The following is a 25155-nucleotide window of genomic DNA, read 5'->3' as shown; positions in this document are numbered from 1 at the left end:
AGAAGCAAGGTGACAGCCAGGTTCATCAGGCTGATTTACAATCCCCATTTCAGTTGCAAAAACGTGAAGAGGACCCTGGTAAAACTCCATTTGTGAAATAAAGTGATGTTTTGAGAATTGCCATCACTTGCCTTTGAGTACAAGCAGAGAGAGCTGGAGCCTTTTGCCAAGCATAGACACGGGGAAAGGCAGGGATGCACCCGCATTATAGTGTCTTATGGATATGTCTTAGTATCTTAGGAGAAATTGCTGTGGCTGTTAAACAACCAATTCCTGCTCAGGGCAGGGAGTGAAGGGTAACATCTCCAGCTGAGGTGGGGAGGGATGGAGCCAGGATAACTATTAAAACCAAGCTCCTATCCCTTTGCAGTAAGAGCCTTGAAAACTTGGAAGCTCCTAAATGTCAGCTCCTGCACAATGCATAAAGCATTGCATTCAGCAGTGTGTTAGCAAGAGTTTCCTTCTGAATTACTGGTCTCCCAGGCATTTTGTAATGGAAGCAGTTAACAGGAGCGTGATCTGAGATGAGCAAAGTCATCTTCTATTCTGCTTCCAGACAAGGCCTCCCCAAAGCTTATACAAGCTTGGCATGATGTTTCAAGAAACCTCTGAGCCATTTGGGATTTCCAGGTGAGTAACAGGAATGATCAAAGGTCTAAAATCCAGGATCTCCAGGGAGGGACCACATGAACTGGTTCTGGGAAGGAAAGGTGACTGGGGGAGGGTGTGAGTACTCTCCAAGCATCTAAAAGGTTTGCTGCCAAGAGGAAGGCAATAAATCATTCTCTCAATCCATCCAGGAGATAATGTGTTTATATTGCAGCAAAGAAGAATTAAGTCACACGAGTGGCTTCTTTAACTGTATGTAAAGCAAAAGACTAAATAGATTGCCCAGGAAAGCAGTCCTTAAAAAGAAACTGGGCAGGTATCTGCCAGTCGTGGTTTAGGGGGTGCTGACCCTGCCCTAGGACACAGGAATGAATTAGTTACTTCTCCAGCACCCTCTCAGACCTAAGTGTAAAATGCCTTGCATGTCTTTGGAGGTGGACCTGGCTCATCCCCTCACTGTGGGATGTTAATGGGTTTGGAGCAGACTGCAGAAACAAGGGTGTAAAACTGCTCCCCTGCACCCAGCTGACCTGGGGAGCTCTAAATACTGCCTGCAGAAACACAGGCAGGACTTCTGCTGTGGGGTGGAGTGGTGAGGGCTGCAGGCCACGGTACCTTTGCTCTGCAGAGCCCAGGGCTGCCACAGCCTTTGCCCCGGAGGGAGGGAGGGAGGGAGGGAAGGGGATGGGATGAGCAAAGGCTTTAGTAGGGCAAAGGCTGTGCTGTCAGTTGATCCTGACTCCAGCCAAGGCAGAGAGGAGGTTGGCATGCTCCCTGTGCTTTTAGCAAGGCCAGCAGGGCTGGAAAATGTCTCAGTGCCAAGAGAGCAAACTTCTGAGCAGGCTGCTGCCCTTTGTCCTGCTGTCTGGAGAGCAGTAACTCACGCCACCACTGAGCTGGAGACAACCCAGGACACTCACTCGCCTCAGTACCCACCAGCAAGGCAGGCCTGTGAGCTTCAGCTGGCCCTGGCCTGGAAGGGAGCTGTTTGGAAGGAAAGGGGCTGTTTTCCTCCCATTGTGCCTTTCCCACATCCCTGGGAAGCCTCCTACCCCTGTCCAAACAGCGCAGGCAGGAGCAGGGAGCCGTGGAGCTGTGTTGGGTACACACCTCTGTGTCCTGCACAGGGTGCTGGGCAGCTGCAGGTGCTCAAGGACTCAGTTCTGCTGCTTTGCCCCCCACTGATGCTGAGCCACACACCAAGGGTCTCCCTGCCTCATGATGGGTGGTCCAGGACCCACAGCAGCCTTGTGTCCTCTACACTGATCCCCTTGGTTACTGCTTTGTCCTCTGGCATTTGTCCTCTAACCACCATGTTGTCCTCACCAACGTGGCTCATCCTTGATTTCCATAGTCAATAACCAAAACTTACCATAGCTCCATACAGGTGATGTCTTCTTTCCAATTAGGAACACAAACAGACTTGTTAGTGGTGATGTGTGTGGTCAGAGTGCCTCCTGTGCAGCAGGGCAGGCTGGCCATGAAGGAGCAACAGTCACAAGAGCAGGTCAAGGAGAGCAGTTGGTCCTCTCTGTGGAGCACTTGTGAGGCCACATTTGGGGAACTGCAGTCTGTTTTGGCCCCAAGAGCACAGGAGAGATCTTGACTAGAGTCCAGCAGAGGATCACTGAGAGGGTAAGAATCATAGAATCATAGAATCATAGAAAGGTAGGGGTTGGAAGGGACCTTTACAGATCATCTAGTCCAACACCCCTGCAGAAGCAGGGTCATCTAGATCAGGTCACATAGGAACATGTCCAGGCGGGTCTTAAAGACCTCCAAGGAAGGAGCCTCCACAACCCCTCTGGGCAGCCTGTGCCAGGGCTCCCTCACCCCCACAGTGAAATAGTTTTTTCTTATGTTTAAGTGGAACTTTTTGTGTTCCAGCTTCATCCCATCACCCCTTGCCTTGTTGCTAGCTACTATAGAAAAAAGGGATGTCCCAACCTCCTGACACTCACCCTTTAGATAGTTATAAATGTTAATAAGATCACCCCTCAATCTCCTCCAGACCAAACAGCCCCAGTTCCCGCAGCCTTTCCTCATATGAAAGATGTTCTATACCCTTCATCATCTTGGTGGCCCTGCACTGGACTCTCTCCAGCACTTCCCTGTCCCTCTTGAGCTGAGGAGCCCAGAACTGGACACAGGACTCCAGATGAGGCCTCACCAAGGCAGAGTAGAGGGAGAGAAGAACCTGTTGGCCACACTCTTCTTCCCAAGATGCCATTGTCCTTCTTGCCCATGAGGGCACATTGCTGGCTCAGATTTAGCTTATTATCAATCAGGACTCCCAGGTCTCTCTCTGCAGAGCTGCTCTCCAGCAGATCACCCCCAGCCTGTACTAGTGCATGGGGTTGTTCCTTCCCAGATGCAGGACTCTGCACTTGTCCTTGCTGAACCTCAGGAGGTTCCTCTCTGCCCAACTCTCAAGCCAGTCGAGATCCCGCGAGACCCTGAGGAGCACAGAGTACCTGTTGTACCAGTGCAGACTGGAGCACAGACTGCTCAGAGGTGCACAGAGCAAGGGCAAGAGATGGCAGACACAGGCTGCAACAAAGAAAATTCCATCTGGACATAAGGCAAAAAGGAATTTAACATGAGTGTGGTTAGCACAGGAACTGGGCCCCAGAGAGACGGGAACCTTATCCTTGGAGATTTTCAAGACTGGATGAGACCTTGAGCAGCCTGATCTAACTTCAAGGTGCTTTGAGCACTGGTTGGATGAGGCAACCTCCAGAGATCCCTTCCAACTTGGTTTTTCCTTCCATTTCCATCTACTCCAAATGGCTGGAGCCTTCCTAATGCAGCATCTGCCCCGACCCTCAGGTAAAAGCCTCCTCACCAAAAGCCTCTGTGAGTTCTCTGACCTGGCCAAACCAGATTGTTGTATGCAGCCCTGTGTCCCTCCTATCTGCCTTCCCCTCCTTATGCTTAGTGAATTCTCATGAGGAGGAACTACATTCTTGGTCTGTGTGTTACCATTTCCCAGCAGAATGGGACTACAGGGCATAGCAGGGACTACAGAGGCACAGGAAGGTTTTAATCTCTTAGGAAACTCTGCTTGAGTCTTCGCCTTCTCCCTGGCTGCTCATAACCTGTTGCTTTTGAGGTGGTGAGGTCCCAGGGCAGCTTCTTTTCATCTTCTCTTGGTAGAGTGGCATGAAACCCCGGTGCACCCCAGCTGTGCTCTGTGTTCTGGGCTCTGCAAGGAAACCAACCAAGGGGATTTTCTGCCCTCATCTGTTCCAAATTATGGTGGTTTCAGGCAGATCCTTGGCCAGTTTCCACCTCCCTACGCCAGCTCCCAAACCCACGCAAGCGGGAGGTGGGGCCTCGTGCTGGTGGTAGTGGCCAGGACACGGAGCATCGCTCTCAGAGGAGCCTGGTGAAGGGACAGTGCAACCACCATCCTCCGCTCCTGCTCTTCAGGGACAGGCTGTCCCTCGGTGAGTCGCCTCTCCCCATTAGGGACGGCTTCAGCGGGCCTGGGAGGGTGAGAGCAGGGAGCACCCACACTCCCTAAAGCTCCAGAGCTGCATCTCAGGAAAGGAATCTGTGCCGGGGCTGGGAGCTGGAGCTGTGCTTTGGGCTGACATCCAGCCAGGAGCAGTGGAGATGGGTGTTTGGTGGTGCTTTTGCCCTCAGCATGGAGCTGAGGCTGGCATTGCAGGCAGTAGAGCCATGGGGGGAATGTGAAGGGGATACTGACCACAGCCAGGCAGCTCACTGCATCCCTACCCACAGCTCCTCTCAGCAACTCTCCTGCCCTCTTACCCCTCCTCAGCCTGTGTCTCTCAGCCTGGCCCTCACACACATTGATCAGCATTCTGCTCACTCTGAGTTTGCTTTACAGCTCTGCCAGTGCCCTTTATTCTGCTTTGTACTGTAACTCCTCCAAAATAAATGCCTCTCAACTAATTTTTTCACATCTTTGGTAGTTAGGACACACTAGCAGGGGAGGGCTGCGTGGAGTCATTGGTTTTACAGCTTAAATGGTAAAAAGTCAAGCGTTGGGCAATGCCACATCTGTTGCACCCATGGGAGGTGCATGTGCCAGCCCAGCTCAGGGGGGCAGGAGTGAGTGAGGGGAGCCCGAGCCCAGCTCTGCCTTTGCAGCGGGGTCTGCAGCTCCCAACTTGACCTTGCAGGTGGATGTGGCACGATGGCAGCAAAGAAGAATCAGCCTCTGCAGAATGGAAGTGCCAAGGTGGGTGCAGGGAGAGGGAAAGAGGGAAGTGCAGAGCTGTGCCAAGGGCACCAGGTAGTGCCAGCCAGCTCTGCTGGATGAATGCAAGTCACATCTCTCACTGCCCCATCTGTTATCTTTATCTGGATCCCACTGTTAACTGTGTATGGATCTTTACCTGCAATAATATAGAGCATCATCAAAAGGAAAGGATAGAACCTTTCATTTGCTTGAAATTAAGTAGTTCAGGATCAAGAAAGCTAACTCTGATCTCGTGGAAGCCCTTGGTGTCCCTGTCCTTCATCTGTGTCCCCACTGTGGACCCCAACCTCCAGCAGTCATGCTGCTGTGGATGCAACACTGCCCTGAAGGGCTAGAGCCCCAGGACTGCTGAGCTGCTGGATTTGTGAGAGGGTTGGCTCTGCATCAGGCTAAAATTAGCATAAAATAGCACAAAACAAGAGAGTTTTACACAAACATGCAGGTTCACAGTCCAGTTATGGTCACAAGTGGGACATGAAGCCAAACGTGGCCCCTAGCCCACTGATGATCAGGGAAAGCTCAGCCTTGCTTTCTGCTCTGTCCTGTGCAGGCAGAGGCCTCTCACCTCATGGCTGCAGTGATGAGCCAACATTCGCCCCAACCCTCCTTCGAGGCTGCGAGGGGTGTCTCACCTCAGCAGGTGGTTGGCATTGGGAGAGAGCCTCAGAGGAGGGTTGGAGCTGCAGGTTTATCCTGCTCAGCGCCTTTGAGGGACCAGCCTCCAGCCGTGCTGTGGCACTGGCAGCACACACAAGTGCTATCTGTGCTGGCTTATACTGGCATCTCACGCTGCCTGGGCTAGTGTGGGAATGTGGAGACATGCTGCCTCAGTGCCCTCTTCTCACAGTCCCCTCCCCTTCACCTCTTTGAGGTCCATACCACAGTGGCGACAAGACAGACAGGACAGAGGTGTCACATAGGCACCAGTCTTTGCTGGTCCAGGACTGGAGCGAGGGCTGGGTCAGATGGAAGAAGCAGCACAGTGGAAAGTCAGAGGGAGCAGCTGGACAGATAGGCTGGGAGAAAGGGGGAGTGGGGACCAACACCCCTCCAACGCTACCCATGGTGCCCCCGCTCCTTTGCCAGGGTGGAGCAATGCCCTCCTCCTCCAGCACAGGCCCAGGAGGCCATCACCACCTCACACTCTGTGCCAGCCGGGCATGGGCAGAGGGGCATTTCTTGGGAACAGGCTGCTGTCCAAGCCCTGTCCCTCCCCTGTGCACAGGAGAACGTGGTGCAGAGGGTCCTGCAGCTGCCCGTGGTGAGCTCGACCTGCGAGAGCCTGCAGCGGACATATGCCAGCACGAAGGAGGCGCACCCGCTCGTGGCCTCGGTGTGTGAGGTGTACGAGCGCGGCGTGCAGGGCGCCGGCGCCTTGGCCATGTGGAGCGTGGAGCCCGTGGTGCGCAGGCTGGAGCCTCAGTGTGAGTCCCTTGGCAGGGTGGACGTGGCAGCTCACCAGCACCTCCCTTGAGGGTACACTGCTGGCACTAGCACGTGCCTAGCACAGCCCAGGAGCTTAATGGGCCCACCCCATGCTTTTGCCCAAGGCAGTCGCTGTGGCTAACAACTTGGCTTGCCGGGGCTTGGACCACCTGGAGGAGAAGATTCCTGCCCTGCAGTATCCCGTCGACAAGGTATGTCGCAGGCAGGACAGTCTGGGACCCCTCCCCAGCTCCTCTGCAGAGCCCACAGCACATCTCTCATCTTGCTGGATGGTGACAGGCTGTTGGGCAGGAAACAAGGCAGCACCTCCAAGCAAGGGCTCCTCTAGGGGATGGTTGGGATGCTCCCAAAGAGATGTCAACAGTGTCCTGTGTCCCATCCCTGCCACTCACCTTCAGCCCAGGCTGGAAAGCCCCTCTCAGGGCTATCTACTGGCATGGCAATGGCTGGGGTCCCCACGATCCCTCCAGCTGTCCCCTGCCCTCCCTAGTGCACAGGCAGAGATATTCTCTGCCTCTCTGCCTGCAGCTCGCATCTGAACTGAAGGACAGCATCTCCTCCCCCCTCCAAAGTGCCAAAAGCACCATTGGCAACTCCGTGGACAAGATCAAGGAGCTGGCAGCGGAGGGCTACGAGGTCACCAAGAGCACGGTAGAAACAACAGCAAAGTACACAAGGAGGAACTCAGTGAGCCAGATGGCAGCTGCGGGGGTTGACACGGCCCTGGGAGGGCTGGAGAAGCTGATGGAGTACCTGCTGCCAGAGGAGGATGAAGAACCAGGTAGTCATGCTGCCCAAATCTCCTCTGAGGGTGTCTGCTGAGGGTTGGCTGTACGTAGGGGTGGCACTTCACTTGTGGGGTGCATGTGGCAGGAGGAAGCCCCTGGATTTTGGTGTAGGGCTGCCCAGGAGGGTTGTCCCACCAGGACGTAAAACCCCCACTGCTCCTCTGCCTGTGCTCTTCTGCCTTTAGATCACAAGCCCAAAGGGACACGTGGGTCAGCAGCAAAGGTCTCCCAGCAGCAGCCCAGCGCTCCCAGCGCTCCCAGTGCTCCCAGTGCTCCCAGCACCCTGGGCCGGATCGGCGCCTTGGTTAGCACTGCCTCCCACCGTGCTTACCAGCAAACCACCCAAGGCCTCCAGCGTGCCAAGGCCAAAGGGCAGGAGCTGGCCACCTGGATCCCTGTTCTGGTGAGCGCCAAAACCCACCTGCCAGGTTCCTGCTCCCCCGTACCCATTTTCAGGCTGATTCTGCTTTCAGGTGAGACACTTCAGGCCAAGAGCAGTGGTGGGTGCTGCTGTCTCCCCTGCTCAGCAGGAGGAGCTGGGGCTGGCAGTTCTCACCACACGTTCACACACAACCTTGTACCATGGTAGTGAGACAAGTTATTTTTAGCCAGCTCTAATGTAAACTGTTGATTTATGGCCTTGCCATAACATCCGTCCAAAAGCAAAAAGGCCCTGCAGAGACCCAGAGAGGATGAGAAGGAGGTGCCTGGATCCCAGCACGGTGGTGGGAAACGCTTCCCTGACCTCTGCTGAAACCCCAACTCTCCGGGCTGCCCTCAGGATCTCTTCCCATGTGCATAACTGAACCCCTCAGCTCCCCGCGCACCCCAGAGCCTCCGTGAAACACTCAGGCTGAGCGGATGGGGCGGATGGGCTGTGCCAGCTCTCTCTGAGGGGTGGCTCTTTGCTGCTGTTCCAGGGCAGCCTGGCCAAGCCAAGCACAGCTGAGGCGCCGCGGGTCGCCGGCGATGGGCAGAGCACGGCGGGCAGCTGGCTGAGCCGGCGGTACAGCAACATGCTGGAGCTGAGGCAGGAGAAGGCGGGAAAGAAAGCTGACAGCCACGCCAAGGTGTGCAGAAAAGAGGGGCAGCAAGCTGCGAGCACCCAAGGGCATCCTGCACATGGACCATGCCAGCAGAGTGGATATTTCCTCCCCCATACCCTTGAAGACCACCCCTGCTGAACCCTGAACTGAATCTTGGTGGGGGGAGGGCACGGGCAGGGGATATCCCCTGCAGCCCACCTCCCTGACTTCCCAAAACGATGGGCTGTGAGCAGCCTCAGCACCAGGCAGGATCAAGCTGGCTTGTCTGTGAGGTGTCAGCCCCAAGCTCCCTACAGAGCCCCTGAACACCTCCCCAAAAATCCCAGCCATGGTCCCAGCAGTGAGGGGCTGTGGGAGGAAGTGGGGTCAGGCACAGTGCCACCGGGACGTGGGGACAGGAAGCATCAGGTCAGGGTCGCTGCCCTTCGCCTCTGCCTGCAGCGGAAGCATAGCTGGGACAGGGGATCCCCGGGGGCCTGGGAGAGGGGGGAGCTGGGGGGGCAGCGAGTGACCCTGCTGCAAAGGGCTGCGGTGGCTTCGGCAAAGCAGCAAGCCAAGCCAAAAGCACTCAGGCTTTGAGCTGCAGAGGGGATGGGGAGCTCAGGGCCGTCCCTGCTGTGCCCCGGGGCAGCGGCTGAGCTGGTTTCTCTGTGCAGGCGGGGGCTGAGCCGGGGCTGGTGGGCAGCGTGGCACACAACCTGCACAGCGCCTGCGCCTCCGGCATCTCCAGCGTGAAGAAGGTCCCGGCCGTGGCCTGGGACGCGGCGGAGGGGTTGATCCTCTTCACCCCTCGCAGGCTCTCCAAGGCCATGGAGACGGTGGATGCTCTTGGGGGGACCCTCGTCAGTGCCCCCAAGCATCTGCTGGGCACCCTGTACAGCTACGTGCCGGTGAGTTCATCCCCAGACAGGTCCCAGCCCTCTCCAACAAACCCCATTTTGCCCAACACATGAGCAGCCCATAGCTCTGGGCAGTGTGGGGAGGTATGAGAGCAGGGAGATGGGGTGCTGTCAGTGTCCAGCCCTCCTCCTGAGCATCTCTCAAGCCGTGACAGCGAGTCACCTGCACAGAGACAGCTGTGACACCTTCACATGGCTCATGGAAAAGGCCTTCATGCCACCACAAATTCCTGGCAAGGTGGAAATCCAGGCTGACCCTGTGTCCCCTCTGCTTCCCCCCACCCCACGGCTCCCCTGGGACCATCACTTCGCTACAGCTGCCCAGGGGCTGCAGCTGCCCACTCCCTTCTGCCAGGGGACCCTCAGGGGACAACTTGACTTGTCCTGGTCTCCCCAGTTTTGAGGGGAGCTGTGTAGCACAGTGAGAGCAGAGCTGGCAGGCAGGTACAGCCTGGCTGGGTGCTCACCTCATCACCTCACCTCTCAGCTCCGCAGGCAGTCAGTGAAGGAAGAGCAGGCAGCCAAGGACAGCAAGCCCAGCCCCAAGGCGGAGCAGAAGGAGGAGGAGAATGCCAAACCTGACACCCCCTCCACTGAGGAGAAATCCCAGCTGAGGGGCGACTGGCGGCTGTACCGTGGCCATCACCCCCTCTCCTTCCTGGGGCTCGAGGACCCGCTCTTCCTGCGGCACAACCTCTACCGCAGCTCTCCCTTCGAGCCCGAGTGCCCCCTCCCACGGAAATCCGCCTTCTCCCCCTACAACAGGCGGGTCAGTGAGGGCTCCTACCGCTTCAGCCCCGAGGCCATGTACAGCCGGGCTTACTACAGCAACCTCTACAGTCCTGCCTACAGGAAGGATTTCTGAGATGGCAGGGGGGACAAGTGCCTCCCAGCCCCGCTCTTTTTCCCCCAGCACGCTTTGCCCAGGCCCCCGCCAGCCACCTGCACACACCCCTGTATTGGGACAGGAGCTCAAAGTGGTAGACAAGCCATGGGATGTCTTCTTATGGAGTGTATGGGGCCCAGATGGGGAAATGAAGGCAGCCAAAAGCCCTGTTGTGGAAGGAGAAGATAGGGTGAGGTGAGATCTGAGAGGACCAAAGAGGCAAAGCAGATGTGGAAAAAATGGTGAGAACAGAAATAAAGGGGCCAGCCAGGCCTGGCACTGGGCTGCCCTAGTCCCCACTGAGCAGATGGCATGGACTTAGGTGTGCCACATGTTGAGAACAGTGCTGAGACAGTGCAGGGAGGATAACAAAACCATCGAATATCACCATAGCAAGCGTGGTTTCCCATCCTTCCTCTCACCATCCCACTCACAGGGCACATCCCTGGCCACAGATTGCTCCTCCACACAGGAGCTGAAGGTCCCCACCTTCAGTGGGCCTCACAAACCCATGGGCACCCACCCCTAGGTGATGGTGGGAGGGGTGGTGGGGTCAGGAAGAAAACTGGTGAGAACAAGTGGAGCTCCTGCAGCCCCTCTCTCCCGCCTGCCTTCCCTCAACACCTTCCTGTAGCCGCTGCAATAATAAACCTTCCCAAGCTGCTGCCCGCCCCGTCTGCTCGGCTGCGTCTGGGAGTGAGACACTGACACGAGGGAGCAGACATCCAACCCAGGGCCGAGGGAGTGGGCATGGGAAACTCCTCATGCCCAGCACAGTACGTGTCTCTTCCCATGCCCTGAGTACAAACTCACAGCCCTGAGGAGCTGGGGACCTCCTGCCAAAGGCGTTTTATTGCGTTTCCAGAACACAGCAGGGAAATCAATATCTGTACTGCACACACAAACCCTCTTCCAACACACTGTGTTCCCAGGCATGAGAGGAGACACCTCCCAGCAGCAGAAGGGTTCAGTGATCAGCCCAGTGACCCCTTTCCCTACGTCCCATCCCCCCGGGGACAAGCAGCCTTACAAGGGGAGCTGCTTGGGAAGGCACTCGGTGCGACCCCCATCCTGGGAACGAGCCGCACGTCTGGCTGTTCCCAGGCCCAGCTCGTACGGTGCCTGCACAAGAGACCAGCTGCAAGCACTGCAAGGCTGTGGGAGAGAGGCCCGTGGGCAGCACGGCTCAAAAGCAGCTTGGGTGGGATGGCAGGCAGCAGCCCTCAGTGAGGTCCTCTGGGATTGGCTGATGCCATGGGCTCTGGGACACTGATGCGGTGCTGCAGATGGGGGAACTGCCAGTGGCTCCCCAGTGGAGAAACCCCCACCTTGGCAGCTCATGGGTGCTCCAGGGCTACCAGAGAGGACCCTGATGTTCAGGGAAACAGGAATAAGGATCCCAGAGTAGGTGCAGGGGAACAGGGAGCTGGTTGGCCATGCAGAAACAGTGTGTCCTCCCTGCCCACCAACAGCCCAGGCAGCTCCCGCCAAAGGAGATGGGGATGATGCTGCCTGGAGCTGTGGAAAATCATCTGGCGGTTTCAGTGTTAGAGAATAGAAGAAGAAAGCAGGAGGTACCAAAAAAAAAATGGTACAGCAAAGAGTAGAGACTCTGCGCCATCACAGAGCCAAGAGGAAGGCACTACAGTCCTGGTCTGTGCTGGCTGTACATGGCAGGAGCCCCAGAACCCAACATCAGGACGGCAGCCAGAAACCCATCCTACCTGTGAAAACATACCATCTGTAGGCACAGACGTAGCTTGGACCAGCCAGCTTGAATAAAGATGGTAGGGATAAGTTAATGCAGCTGGCATGCTACTTCAGAAACAGGTGCTGCAAGTTAATCAATTGGGCCCTGGGTGATCTCATGGGCAGAAGCAGCATATAAGGAGGTAGCTAGCAAAGGAAGGGTGGCTTCGGGTCAGCTCTGGTGGTTGTACTACGTTGCCCCTGTACGTCTCTGCACGTGCATTACTTAGACCCTCTACGTATTTGAGTGATTATTGCCTTCACAACAACAACATTTGGTGACCCCGACGTGATTCGCTGAATCGGTTGGATCAAGAACCCTCGGCAGAAAAGCACTTGGATTTCTGCTGGAAAAGGCAAGTAATCTGAGCAAACTGATATAATGGGAAAAATGCTAAGCAAAGAGGAAAGTCCTATTGACACCCTCCAGCATATCCTTGCGGAAAAAGGATTCAATTATGAAAGAGAGCCTTTGCTAAGGCTTGTAAGATGGGGACAGGAAGTGGGTCTCTTTGCTTCCCCCCAAGAAGTGTATGAAAAAGGACACTGGGAACAGCTAGGAGACATGTTGAATAATGCTATCGGCTTGTGTAAATTGGTATCATCCATCATACACCAGCTAGAAGCTGAGCGTGCTGCCGCTGCTGCCATGAAAGCAGAAGCTGCTGCACCATCTGCGTTCCCGGTGGATGCTAAAAGATTCTTTGGAGGTGGTGACTTTATAGTGCCATCGGCTCCACCTCTAGAAGAAAATACTCAGAGATTCTTTGGAGGGGATAATGTCGTAATACCCTCGGCTCCACCTCTGGAAGAGGAGAGCATGGATGTGAGCCCACCTCCCCCTGAACCCCCTAGAGCACCGTTCCAGGAGCCGAATACACACATTGCTTCTCCTCCCCTCCCACCCACCCTTCACCATCCTGCCCCATCCCACCCTTCTGCTATACCTGAAGGAGTACCTAACAGAGAACGAAAGGTACGTTTTACAAATGATATGCCGTTGCCCCTGAGCTCATCAATCCCTGAGTGTATTCCTCTGCCATCATCACCCCCAACTTCTAGTGAAGATCAACAAAGACAATTATTAAAGGAAGAGTTAATACAACATGGAGAAGATATGAAACACACTTTGGCCCAGCTGGAGGAACTGATAGAAAAACCAAAAGCAACAGCTAATCAGCTGTTGGAACGAATTAATGAATTAACCAAAACAAAGATTAAAGTTTCATCCCCACAGGTACTCAGAGATCCTCGTCCAGATGATTATGATCCGGCTAAGAAATGGAGAGGCCTCATACGTGATGCGGTAATCGAAGGCGAATTTATTCCGCAAGCCTTTCCAGTAATAACAGCACAAAGAAAACGACAATGGGCACCTTTAGATTGGAAATTGGTAAGAGAAGGCCAGAAAGCAGTAATGCAATATGGCTTGTCCAACCCATACGTTCAGACATTACTAGATCATATTTTTGCCAGTGGGTTAATGACTCCATTTGACTGCCGGAAGCTTGCAGAAACTTTCCTGAAGCCCACTCAGGTATTATTATGGGAGTCTGAATGGGAAAAAAGAGTTGATCTGACGGTGGTGGAAAACATGGACTTACAACAGGGAGATCCGCGGCGAGTCGTCACAGCAGACATGATGCTGGGTAAAGGAGCATTCGCTGATCCTCAGGTACAAGCCCGGCTGCATGAAGCTATCTTGCAGCAAACACAGACACTGGCACGTCAGGCATTTAAGATCGTTCCTGATATGGGGGTGCCAGTTCCCTCATATACAACTATTATTCAAAAACCTAATGAGCCTTTCATGACCTTCTTAGACCGCCTAAGAGCAGCTCTGGATCATATACCAAACATGTCGGCTGAAGTAAAGGCGGAAATAGGATTACACTTAGCAGTTGCTAACGCTAATCATGACTGCAAAAAGATCCTGCAGGCTCTCCCGCGGACAGCAACTTTGGTCGACATGATAGAAGCCTGCTCTAGGGTAGGATCGTCAGCACATTTAGCTGAGGCAATGGCAACAGCATTGAAACCTTTAGTTCAAGCCCACAAAGGAGATCGGAGGCCAAAGTGCTTTAACTGTGGAAAAATAGGACACGTGAAAAATCAATGTCGGTCCAGACCATTGGTATGGACAAACAGCTCCGCCAGGCCATCTGGGTCCAATGGCAGATTTCACGGTAATTGTTACAGATGTGGCAAGTTTGGCCATAGAGCCACTGAGTGCCGCTCTCGAGTGGCCAGACAAACAATGCATAAGGGAAACGGGTTGACGAGCGCAAAAAGGGCGAGCGCGATGACACAAAAACGCCCTTCAACACCAAGAGCTGCCTGGATGGCCTCAGATCAGCCACTGCAGGAAGCGCAGGAGTGGATGTGGAAACAGCAGTAGATGTAACCATCCACAACACAGAGGTAACAATTATCTCCTCTAACGTTAATGGACCCCTTGGCTATGGATTAAGCGCTTTGCTTTTAGGACGGTCATCGGCCTCTCGACAAGGTATTTTTGTGCTCCCCGGTGTAATTGATGCAGACTATGAAGGAAATATTGGAATAATGGTTAAAGTTTGGCAGCCACCAGTTCATATACCTAAAGGAACTAAAATAGCGCAATTAGTTCCTTTCAGAGCTAAAGTTCCTTTCGCAGGAAGTCGTAAGCGTCGAGACGGTGGTTTTGGATCCACTGGAGTACCTGAGGTAAGACTGGCAGTGCCGCTTTCACAGGGAAAGCCCACTCAGACAGTTGTATTCCAACATCCAAATGGTGAACACATGGTTGGGTACAACACATTACTGGATACGGGAGCAGATGTTACTATTGTGCCATTATCCTATTGGCCAAAAAGCTGGCCTTTAGAGAATTTAGACACCCCTGTTGTTGGAGTAGGAGGAATACAGATGACAAAAATTAGCACAGACCTGATTTCGGTATGCATACAGGGCGAAGAGAATAGATGTGTGCAAATTAGGCCCTATGTAATGAATACTTCAGTTTGGCTTTTGGGTAGAGACGCCTTAAGCCAAATGGGCTTTCGTTTGTCAAATGAAAATTTTTAATGGCGGCCATTGATGGGCGACCAATCCTGAAGTTAACCTGGCTAACAGATAAACCAGTTTGGATTGATCAATGGCCGCTAAGCAAAGAAAAGCTCGCCCACATTCATGAATTAGTAAATGAACAACTAGAGAAGGGTCATATTAAGCCATCCACCAGTCCATGGAATACACCAATTTTTACTATCCCTAAAAAATCAGGGAGGTGGAGGCTGTTACATGATTTAAGAGCTGTTAATGCAGTGATGCAGGACATGGGTGCTTTACAGCCAGGATTACCCTCTCCTGCAATGCTTCCAAAAGAGTGGCCCCTGTTGGTGATTGACTTAAAGGACTGTTTTTTCACAATTCCCTTACATGAGGATGACAGTGAGAAGTTTGCCTTTACAGTACCATCGATTAACAAACAAGAGCCAGCAAAACGATATCAATGGACTGTTTTACCTCAGGGAATGAAGAACTCACCAACTATTTGTCAAACTTATGTTGCCTGGGCGCTGGCACCTCTGCGCAAAAAATACCCTCGTGTCTTATTTTACCATTATATGGATGATATCTTGATTGCAGGAAAAGACCTGGACCAGCATCGCATTCTACAAGAAGTGAACCGACAGTTAAGCAACTCCGGGTTGGTGATCGCGCCAGAGAAGGTACAAATGCACGCCTCTTGGAAATATTTAGGTAATATTATCACTGATGCGCGCATTTATCCTCAGAAGGTGGCAATTAAAACAGATATTGCTAACTTAACAGACGTTCAAAAGCTGATAGGTGATATCCAATGGGTACGAACCATATGTGGTATCACAAATGAGGATCTTGCGCCACTAATGCCTTTGTTAAAGGGCTCAGTAGAGGCTGATAGTGCGCGAAGACTGTCTCGGCAGCAAATCCAAGCAATAGAAAAAATAGGAAGCAAGATAGTCAATAACTACAGTCACCGATATGATCCTGACTTGTCAATTAACATTGCTGTGATAAGTCAAAACCAGCATGTAATGGCAATCTTGATGCAATGGGATTCAGTAGCGAAAGACCCATTGAGGATCTTGGAGTGGATATTTTTGCCATATAATTTACAAAAAACAATTACCACGAGGCTTGAGGCAATTGCGAAAATAATAGTTAAGGCCAGGAAACGTCTGCTGGAAATAGCAGGGATTGAGGCAGACATCATTTTCGTTCCTCTCACAGATGAGTTCTTGAACTGGGCACTGCAACAATCTGATGAATTACAGTGGGCCTTATTGTCATATCCAGGAACTATAAATAATCATTATCCGGCCCATAAATTGTTCTCTGTTAAATTTCAAATGGAAGACCGGCCGTTGAGATCAGCAGTACCCGTTAAAGGCCTGACTGTTTTTACCGACGCCAGTAAGATCCAAGCCAAAGCAGGAGTGGTTTGGTGGGAAAATGGAAAATGGCAAAATTTAACTGTCCACTCCCCAGGCAGTTCAGTTCAACTGCTGGAACTGATGGCTGTAGTTAAAACTTTTGAGAAATGGTCAGACGTCCCATTAAACATCATCTCCGATTCCCTCTATGTGGTCGATGCTGTCACTCGATTAGAGAGAGCGCTGTTGAAAGAAATCTCTAATCAGAATCTGTATAACTTATTTCTGAGACTCTGGCATCAGATAAATGAACGGCAAACTGCTTATTATATTGGACATATTCGAAGCCATTCGGGCTTAAAAGATGGCCTATCAGTTGGCAATGAAATTGTTGACAGGATAGTGGCAGCTCCTTTATTGATACCTACGGGGCCAATAATTGACAAATTTTCTCAAGCCCGAAGATCGCACGATTTTTTTCATCAAAGTGCGAAAATGCTGGCGAAGCAGTTTGACCTGACCATATCGGACGCTCAGGGTATTGTTTCCACGTGCCCTGCATGCCAGAATCAGATCGGCCTAGGAGTAGGAGTCAATCCCAGGGGTCTGGCACCATTAGGTATATGGCAATCAGATATCACTGTCTATGCTCCTTTTGGGCGATTTAAACGTATACATGTTACTATTGATACCTATTCAGCCATGGTTTGGGCCACAGCCTTAACCAGTGACAGTTCTCGAGACGTCATAAGACATTGGAGGAGTTGCTTTGCTGTCCTTGGTGTTCCAAGAGAGATAAAAACTGATAATGGCTCGGGATACATAGCCAGTAAAACACGTAAGTTTCTAAACTTATGGGGTGTTAAACATACTACTGGTATCCCAGGAAATTCCACCGGTCAAGCCATTATTGAACGGACACATCAAACCTTAAAAGGCCTTCTAGAAAAACAAAAAACGGGGGAAGAGGGGGTGAGTCCTCAAGACAGACTAATGAAAGCCCTTTATACAATGAATCATCTCAGAATTGTGGCAAACCGGAATGAACCACCGGCATTAACACACTTTGCCCAAATGAGTCGGGATTTGGATTTTACTGACAAACCTAAAGTTTGGTATAAGAATCCCACTACTGGAGAGTGGCAAGGACCTGCAGATCTGTTAACGTGGGGAAGAGGCTATGCTTGTGTCATTACAGATCAAGGTCCCCGATGGATTCCGGCAAAATGGATCAAGCCACATCAACAGAAAGGACTTAACTGTAAGACCAATGGCAAAAACAATCTTGAGGAAAGAACCAAGTGATCCACCCTCAATCCATCACTCTATTAAAATGTAAACCCTCGCAACTGTGGCACCACTTAGGCTGCTGTAAATTCCTTCAGCTATAAAAGAATTAAAGAACTTAAGATGACCAACAGATGAAGAGATATTTTCATCTTATTGATAATGCTCACAGATCAGCATGCTAAAGGATCTGAAGAAAAGTCCAGAACTACATCAGGAAAAAGAAATATCAGTGGAGCTACCAAGACCTCATCCCTTCCTGCCAGTGTGCGTCCCTCCTACCAACACATATCAGATTGTTTATTTTGACTTTATGGATTTCTGTATTGTATTGTTCAACGATGTAGCTGTTATTGACCTTTTGTTGTAAACTCATGGCCATGGGTAAAAATATTTATGTTTTCTTCATGTACCTTTAATTCTGAAATGTGTTGCTAAAGGCTGGCTGGTTCAAAAAAGAAAAAGGGGGGAATTGTAGGCACAGACGTAGCTTGGACCAGCCAGCTTGAATAAAGATGGTAGGGATAAGTTAATGCAGCTGGCATGCTACTTCAGAAACAGGTGCTGCAAGTTAATCAATTGGGCCCTGGGTGATCTCATGGGCAGAAGCAGCATATAAGGAGGTAGCTAGCAAAGGAAGGGTGGCTTCGGGTCAGCTCTGGTGGTTGTACTACGTTGCCCCTGTACGTCTCTGCACGTGCATTACTTAGACCCTCTACGTATTTGAGTGATTATTGCCTTCACAACAACAACAACCATCTCCTTGGGCAGCCAGGGAGGAGGCTTGGCCCAGCCAGGCAGCACAGACAGAAGCAACACCCATGCTCAGAGAGAGTCCGTTCGCTTACGGGCAAACACAGCCGACATGGTCTTGACGATGCCCCGGATCCCTGTGCCCTTCTTCAGTGCCAGTTTGGTGTCAGGAATGCGCTCAGCCAGTCCATGGAAGACCATGAGGGCCCCGTGATAAGCCTCAGCTGCAGAGACCTCGTAGAAACCACAGTCTAGAGAGAGGGCCAGGAGCCGACCCTCCTCACTGGACACTGCCCGCTGGTGCTGCAGGTCTCGTTTGTTGCCCACGATGACGATGGGCACCTTCTCCTGGCTTTGCCCCTCCTTGGCCGCCTTGATGAACTGGACTTTGAGGGGCAGGATGTTGAAGCTGGCACGGTCACAGATGCTGTAGACCAAGACAAAGCTATCTGCCCACTGGATACGCTTCTCCTCCTCTTCTGCCTGCTCCTGGTAAGAGAGAGAAAAAGAAGGAGTTTATGAATCCACCTCCCTCCTTCCACGCCTGCCTGCTAGCATAGGATGCAGCAATCCTGAGCCCACAGGGACAGGGATGGCTAGCAACCAGAAAAAGGGCAGAGAGGAAGAGGAGTACTGAGGAAGGCAGAGCAGCACCTGGCAGACTTCACTTAGGGGACACGATTTAGGCTTCAGCATCACTATCCTCACCTTATAACCCCACTGCCAGGCACTGCAGGGTGATAACAGTGTGAGGACCTTAGAGTAGCACTTCACCACCACAGCCCCGGGCTCAGCCTGGGCTGCTAATGTCAGTGCTGCAGCTCTGATGTCCTCAGCCAGCAAACCACGGGCTACCGTGCCAGCAATGCTGCTGCCCTGTGCTCTGCAGGCAAGAAAGCTTCAGTCGCCTACAAACCATCTGACACCACAGCTTGGCCCAGCTGGAGCTCCCAGCCTGTGCTTCCCCACAAGTCACTTTTAGTAGAGATTTTTTGGGGGTGAAAATGGGTGACAGGAGTCGATCCCTCTCACCTGGGAACTGGGGACATCCCAGATGTGGAAGAGAATCTCTCGGCCATCCAAGGTCAGGTTATGGCTGTAGATGAATTCTGCCAAAAAAAAATTGTCATCCTCATGGACCCAAGAGACAGCTCCCTCAAGCCAGGTCCTCTCCTGGGGACAAGGAGACATCTACTCTGGGAGACTGTGCTCCACGAGACAACATTTATGGGCTATTTTGATAGAGCAATAGCCCCACGGAACAGTGACCTTCACAACTGTGGCTGCCCCAGCCTACCTCCACCCCAGCACTGAGTCCAGCCGCACTGGTGCCACCAGCTGCCCCCCAGGACCTTTTTGCACCCCAGAGAAGCAGTTATGGAGCAAAGAGATGGGTCACTGAACAAACACGACCATTGAGCTCCCTGGGAGCAGGCAAAGGCTTTGGAGAAAGGCAGGAGAGGATGGATAACAATGAAATCCCGTGGGCAGAAGCAGGCTCTCTGCCTGACCCCGTGCCCTGAGGGGGACCAGCCTGTCCATGGCCTGGCACTCACCCATGTCTCCGTATTCCCCAATAAAGCGTCGGGTCAGGAAACGCACAGTCAGAGCTGCGGAGGGAAGGATAAGAATCATCACCATAACCCTAACCCTGAGGGAGTTTTAAATCCAGAGCAGTCGGGCACCATCCCCCTGTAAACTCCCAGTAGCAGCAGTGACCTCTGGATCTCCCGCAGCCGTCGGCAGGTCTGTGAGCGGACTAGAGGCAGCACACAGCCGCGGCAGCAGCAAACTGCAGCTCAGCGGGGAATACCCTCCCGCATCGCTCACCCCCTGCCTACAAGGCTGTGTCCAGCTCCTCGGCTGCCTCCGAAGGCTCAGCCCCATCCCCGCAGCTCGCCCCCCGGGGCTGCTCTCTGCAGCTTGTGCTGCAGTTTCCAGCCTTTTTTGGGGGGTGGCGGGGGTGACCTGTGTCCCTTTGCCCAGGACCACTCTGCTCCCGGGATCTCACCTGATTTCCCCACGTTGTCCGCCCCCATCACGAGGACGTTCGCTTCCATCCTGAGGGCGGTGGGCCCCGTTGCGTCCATGGCGGGGGGCTGGTCCGGGGCGAAGCTGGCGCTCCGGCGCAGCGGCAGCCGCAGCCCCATGCCGAGCGCGGCCGCTCCCCGCCGCCGCTCCCAGCGGCATGTGCGGCTCTCAACGCGCAGCCGAGCAGCCCGAGCTTCCCACGGCACCCAGGGGACTGGCGGGGGCCATTCCCACCCCCCCGCAGCCGCAGGGGCGGTGCAGCGGGAGCTGCGGGCCGGACGGATGGAAATGCTTCTTATCGCTCGGATGGCTTCCAGCGGTGCTCAGCGCCCGGGGCCGCTGCAGGTCCGCACCGGCTGCTCCGCAAAACGCATCCCGGGACGCTGCCCGCGCCTGCACCGTGTCCCTGGGCACGGTCGCGGAGCCCCCTGTCCTTTCCCCACGCTGATCGTGGGAATGGCTGCGAGGACTTCATCGTAACCTCCCTCCCAGCCCGCTGTAATAGGAAAACTCTCCATGCGGAAAGTTGTTAACAAGTAACTACAAGCAGTTTCAAGCTGGTATTTTGCAATCACGTCTTTTACTATCATTCTGTTGAGCACAGAAAGACCTAATCCTGGTTATCTTCTCCTCCGTAATGAATGACAGAACAAGAGGAAATGGCCTCAGGTTGCACCAGGGGAGCTTTAGATTGGAGATTAGGAAGAACTTTTTCACTGGGAGGGCTGTTAAGCATCGGAATGGGCTGCTCAGGGAGGTGGTAGAGTCCCCATCCCTGGAGATATTGCAAAGCTGTGTAGCTGAGGTGCTGAGGGACATGTGTTAGTGGTGGTCTTGGCAGTGTGGTTGGACTTAAAGGTCCTTTCCAACCAAAATGATTCTGTGATTTTTTGTTTCTGTGATTTTTCTGTGAGTGGTGGAGCATCTCACGAGTGATGGTGCATTGTCTGACGAGTGACGGTATACTGCCTCACAAGTGATGGAGCATCTCATGAGAGATGGAGTCTCCTGTGAGTGAGGGAGCGTCTGACGAGTGGTGGAGCATTGTTCACCAGTGACAGGACATCCCACGAGTGGTGGAACGCTGCTTCACACGCGGTGCAGCATCTCAGCAGAGACAGAGCATCATCTGCCGAGTGATGAAGCGTCTCTGGAGAGACAGAGTCTCTTGTGAGCGACGGAGCACCTCTGAAGTGACGGAGCACCTCATGAGAGAAGTGTGAGTGAGGGGGTGTCTCACGAGTAGCGGTCTCCCAAGGGACGGAGCATCGTCTGGTGAGCGACGAAGCGTCTGGTGAGTGCTGTACCGTTGTTTCAGGAGCGGTGCAGTGCCTGACGAGAGACGGCGCACCCCCGCGGCGCAGCCCCCGAGCGCCGGAGCGGCTCAGCCGCCACACGCCGGCCGGGCGCCCGCCCCGCCCGGGGCCGCCGCCGCCGTGCCCGGCCGCCTGACGCCATCGCCGTGCGCCGGGCCCGGGGCCGCTGCCTCCCTGCCCCGCCCGGGCCGCCTGACGCCATCGCCGTGCGCCGGGCCCGGGCCCGGGCAGCGGCCCCGCCATGGCGGCGGAGGGCGCGGCGGTGCGGGTGGCCGTGCGGGTGCGGCCGCTGCTGCCCCGCGAGGCGCTGCGGGGCCACCGGCCCTGCCTGCGGGCCGACCCGGCCTCGGGACAGGTCACGCTGGGCCGGACCCGCCGCTTCCGCTTCGCCGCCGTCCTGCCCGAGGCGGCGGGGCAGGCGGCCGTGTACCGGACCTGCGTCCAGCCGCTGCTGCGCGCCTTCTTCCGCGGCTTCAACGCCACCGTCTTCGCCTACGGGCAGACCGGCTCCGGCAAGACCTACACCATCGGCCAGGCCAGCGGCGGTGAGTCGGCGCCGCCCGCCCCTCCGCCCCGCGCCCGCCGCTGCCCCGGCCCCGACGTCCCCACCCGCCCCGGCTCCTTCTCGCTCTCCACCCGAACCCTCCACCGTCACCGCCCGAGACGGTCCTTCCACCTTCAGCCGGCTTGGATCGATCCACTTTGTCCCCAGATAAGCCCTGAGGAGAGGGAGGTTTGCAGGGGTTTGTCCTGTTAGCTGGTTTAGGTGAAGGAGACTGGGAAAGCGGAAAGGTTTCCCTCCTAGGAGTGCTGGTGTAGTGATGTTGCCATATCTCTCAGCAGATGTACTGGAAAGGTTTGAGTCGCCTTTAGTTAATTGCAGTAGTTTACAGCTATTATCTATAGGTTAAATATCTATTTAAAATGTATATGTTTCTAGTTTAGAATAGTTTGAAGCTATTATTGCAGCTCTAGTTCACTGTCGTAGTCTGTAAACATCTGGTTTCAGTTTCCCAGCTCAGGGTATCATCACCACAGGCTGAGGGATTGTCCTTATACATGGCTACTGAAGACAAAAGCAACAGCATTTAGTCTGTGGCCAGTTTCAAACAGGCTGCAAGCACACACACATTAATAAAAAGGCCTGAGAGCTGGGAAAGGTGGTGGAGTCGCTCTGCCTTCGAAGGAGAGTACACCGGAGCTGCAGGCGTGTGTGTTTGCTGCCTGCTGAAACACTAATGTGTGTTTGCTGCCTGCTGAAACACTAATGTGCCTTTTGCTCCTTGAGGAAGGGCTGGAGACAAGCAGCAGTGGGGCTGTAATTCAGCACAGCGGTGGGGTGGGATTTGCCCCAAGGTGCTGTGGCTCAGAAACACTCAGAGGGGTGTTTAATCCGAGGGGGTTGTGAGGCTGCTCCTTTCCAGCTGTGTGCTGCAGGCAGGCTTCTCCCATGGCTCTGTCCCACCCTGGCATTTGCCCCTCCCTGTGACCATGTGCATCTCTCTGGCAGCTTCCATCAATGAAGAGGAGCAGGGCATCATCCCACGAGCCATGGCAGAGACCTTCAGGCTCATCGATGAGAATGACCTGATTGATTACACGGTCCGAGTGTCATACCTGGAGGTGTACAAGGAGGAGTTTCGGGACTTGCTGCAGGTGGATACAGCCAGCAAAGACATCCAGATCCGAGAGGATGACAAGGGCAACATCGGTATGTGACTGCACACAGGCTCGCTTCTCTTCCCCATCCCTGAAGCCAGGGTTGTGGTATCTGTGCCTGAGGCAGAGCCAGGTCTTCTCCCTCCATCCCTCTCCTGCTGGGAGTGGGAAGCTGGTCTGCGGGTGGCACAGTACGGGCAAGACAATGGCACCGGGCTGTGCAGGGCAGCCCGTCCCTCCCAGCCACAGCTCCGTTTGCTCTTGCAGTGCTCTGTGGTGTAAAGGAGTCAGAAGTGGAAGGGCTGGACGAGGTGCTGAGCCTGCTGGAGATGGGGAACACGGCCAAGCACACGGGAGCCACTCATGTCAACAGGCAGTCGAGCCGCTCACACACCATCTTCACGGTGACCATGGAGCAGCGGCGCGGGGCCGGCCGCCTCCCCCTGCACCACCACCCGCCCCCCTCCCTCCCTGCCTCAGGACAGGTCCTGGTGTCCAAGTTTCACTTTGTGGATCTGGCGGGCTCAGAGCGAATTGTGAAGACAGGAAACACAGGGGAGAGGCTGAAGGAGAGCATCCAGATCAACAGTGGCCTCCTGGCCTTGGGCAACGTCATCAGTGCCTTGGGAGACCCTCGGAGGAAGAGCAGCCACATCCCTTACAGGGACTCCAAAATCACCAGGTACAGCAGGGACCTGGACCCCCATGTCTCATGGGCCCGTAGCTCAGCAGGAGGGATGTGATGGTGGCAGCTGGCCGAGAGGAGCTTGCAGGCCCAGGGCTCCCTTCTGCTCTTGCACCAGGGCTCTCAGCCCAACTGTGTGATGGTATGGGGCCGGTTGACCTGCTGTGCCTCACAGCAGTTTACAGGTCTGCCCTCTGCTCAGGCTTTCATGTAGGGAAGCACTGAGGAGCAATGAGGCCAGGACAGGAATGATGGACGAGCTCACTGCAGTGCTGCAGAAGGTGAGGTCTGCCTAAGTCATGCTGCTGAAGCTGAGATGGGGTGTCAGTGTGGGTAATCCTGCCCCTCCTGCCTGGCAGTGAATGGTGCCAACTGGATGGCTTGGTGGTCTGTGGTTAGTTTTTAGCTCAATCAGGTGGCCTTTGCAATCTGCAGTGGGTTTCTGTGCACCGTGTGCCTAGCAGTGATCACAGAGCTGCCAGCCTCGGGTATGATTCAGATGGAAACTTGCCATAGTGCAAACTGTTACTGCTCTGCTTGATGACTCTGCTCACTTCACTAGTGCCGAACCGGCCACGGAGCAGGGATGTGCTTTTCCTTGGGCTTAACCTCTGAAAAGGGCTGGAAGCCTTCCAGTTCCTGCATTGTGTTGTATTTGAGCAATGTTAATCACCTGCCTCTTCCCTAGGATCCTGAAGGACTCTCTGGGGGGCAATGCCCAGACCGTGATGATAGCCTGCGTCAGCCCGTCCTCCTCCGACTTTGACGAGAGCCTCAACACGCTGAATTACGCCAGCCGGGCTCAGAACATCCAGAACAAGGCGGTGGTGAACTGCCGCAAGGAGACGGAGCACGTCGAGGAGCTCCACCAGCAGATCAAGAACCTGCAGAAGGCGCTGGAGCAGCGGCACCGCTCCGAGACCCGGATCATCAACCGCTCGGCCTCGGCCAAAGGCCACGCGGCGGAGCCCAGGGCCCGGCTGCTGGCCGAGCGCGCGCACTACCGCACCTGCACCGACGCGGCCTACCGCCTGCTCAGCGAGCTGCAGGACGGCAGCAACCTCACCGTGGAGCAGATCCTGCGCGTCAAGGAGTGGCTGTGCACGGTGGAGAGCGAGAGGAGCGAGCTGAGCTCGGCCGGGCTTGATAGCGGCATCGAGAGCACCTCCGTGGAAGAGCAGAGCCCCGAGGCGCAAGGCTCGAAGCTGGCAAAAGCCCAGGTACTGGCTGGGGCCTTGCAGCTCTCGGGCTGGGTTCGTCTGAGGGCCACTGAAGGTGATGGAAGGGTCGGGAGAGGCAGGGGAGGAGAAGCGGCCTGGCCAGGAGGCTGCAGGGAGGCAGGAGGACGTGCTGCTCCCAGCAGGCAGGAG

The 25155-nt window shown here is 54.4% G+C and overlaps 4 protein-coding genes across 6 annotated transcripts in view; 3 read left to right on the top strand and 1 right to left on the bottom strand.

The window, feature by feature from the left end:
- Positions 1 to 3977: 3977 nt before the first annotated feature.
- PLIN1 (perilipin 1) lies at positions 3978 to 10581 on the top strand. The gene is made up of 9 exons (XM_062000159.1): positions 3978 to 4058; positions 4761 to 4819; positions 6066 to 6264; positions 6395 to 6477; positions 6815 to 7067; positions 7260 to 7477; positions 7995 to 8144; positions 8777 to 9010; positions 9507 to 10581. Exons 2-9 carry the CDS (start codon positions 4775 to 4777, stop codon positions 9882 to 9884), a joined length of 1560 nt encoding a protein of 519 aa, XP_061856143.1. The 5' UTR covers positions 3978 to 4058; positions 4761 to 4774; the 3' UTR covers positions 9885 to 10581.
- A 1375-nt stretch (positions 10582 to 11956) lies between these two features.
- On the top strand, positions 11957 to 14152 carry LOC133625798 (endogenous retrovirus group K member 21 Gag polyprotein-like). Its single transcript, XM_062000160.1, has 2 exons — positions 11957 to 12010; positions 12892 to 14152. Exon 2 carries the CDS (start codon positions 13072 to 13074, stop codon positions 14050 to 14052), a length of 981 nt encoding a protein of 326 aa, XP_061856144.1. The 5' UTR covers positions 11957 to 12010; positions 12892 to 13071; the 3' UTR covers positions 14053 to 14152.
- A 3638-nt stretch (positions 14153 to 17790) lies between these two features.
- Positions 17791 to 20353, bottom strand: LOC104553415 (ras-related and estrogen-regulated growth inhibitor-like protein). Its single transcript, XM_010196055.2, is given in 5 exon segments — positions 17791 to 18583; positions 19127 to 19203; positions 19651 to 19704; positions 20106 to 20244; positions 20246 to 20353. Coding segments are annotated over 5 exon segments (795 nt in total). The 3' UTR covers positions 17791 to 18166.
- Positions 20354 to 21682: 1329 nt separating this feature from the next.
- The window catches only part of KIF7 (kinesin family member 7), an 11211-nt gene continuing 7738 nt past the window's right edge, over positions 21683 to 25155 (top strand). For all 3 annotated transcript variants that reach the window (XM_061998958.1, XM_061998957.1, XM_061998956.1), the window contains exons 1-4: positions 21683 to 21986; positions 22952 to 23152; positions 23368 to 23782; positions 24474 to 25005. In XM_061998958.1, coding sequence (XP_061854942.1) covers positions 21683 to 21986; positions 22952 to 23152; positions 23368 to 23782; positions 24474 to 25005 — 1452 coding nt within the window. The remainder of the gene's footprint in view (positions 21987 to 22951; positions 23153 to 23367; positions 23783 to 24473; positions 25006 to 25155) is intronic.

Source organism: Colius striatus, chromosome 7 (genome assembly GCF_028858725.1).
Source record: "Colius striatus isolate bColStr4 chromosome 7, bColStr4.1.hap1, whole genome shotgun sequence".
In the NCBI taxonomy this organism is placed as follows: domain Eukaryota; kingdom Metazoa; phylum Chordata; class Aves; order Coliiformes; family Coliidae; genus Colius; species Colius striatus.
Note: the sequence above shows the minus strand (reverse complement) of the source record. Positions and strands in the feature narration are given on the sequence as shown.

Excerpts from the sequence above, each read along its gene's own strand:
- PLIN1 (XM_062000159.1), top strand. The coding sequence starts at position 4,775 with ATGGCAGCAAAGAAGAATCAGCCTCTGCAGAATGGAAGTGCCAAG. Across the intron at positions 6,265-6,394 it reads GCGCAGGCTGGAGCCTCAGT|TCGCTGTGGCTAACAACTTG; the intron begins GTGAGTCCCTTG and ends TGCCCAAGGCAG. Across the intron at positions 9,011-9,506 it reads CCCTGTACAGCTACGTGCCG|CTCCGCAGGCAGTCAGTGAA; the intron begins GTGAGTTCATCC and ends CTCACCTCTCAG.
- LOC133625798 (XM_062000160.1), top strand. The coding sequence starts at position 13,072 with ATGCAATATGGCTTGTCCAACCCATACGTTCAGACATTACTAGATCAT.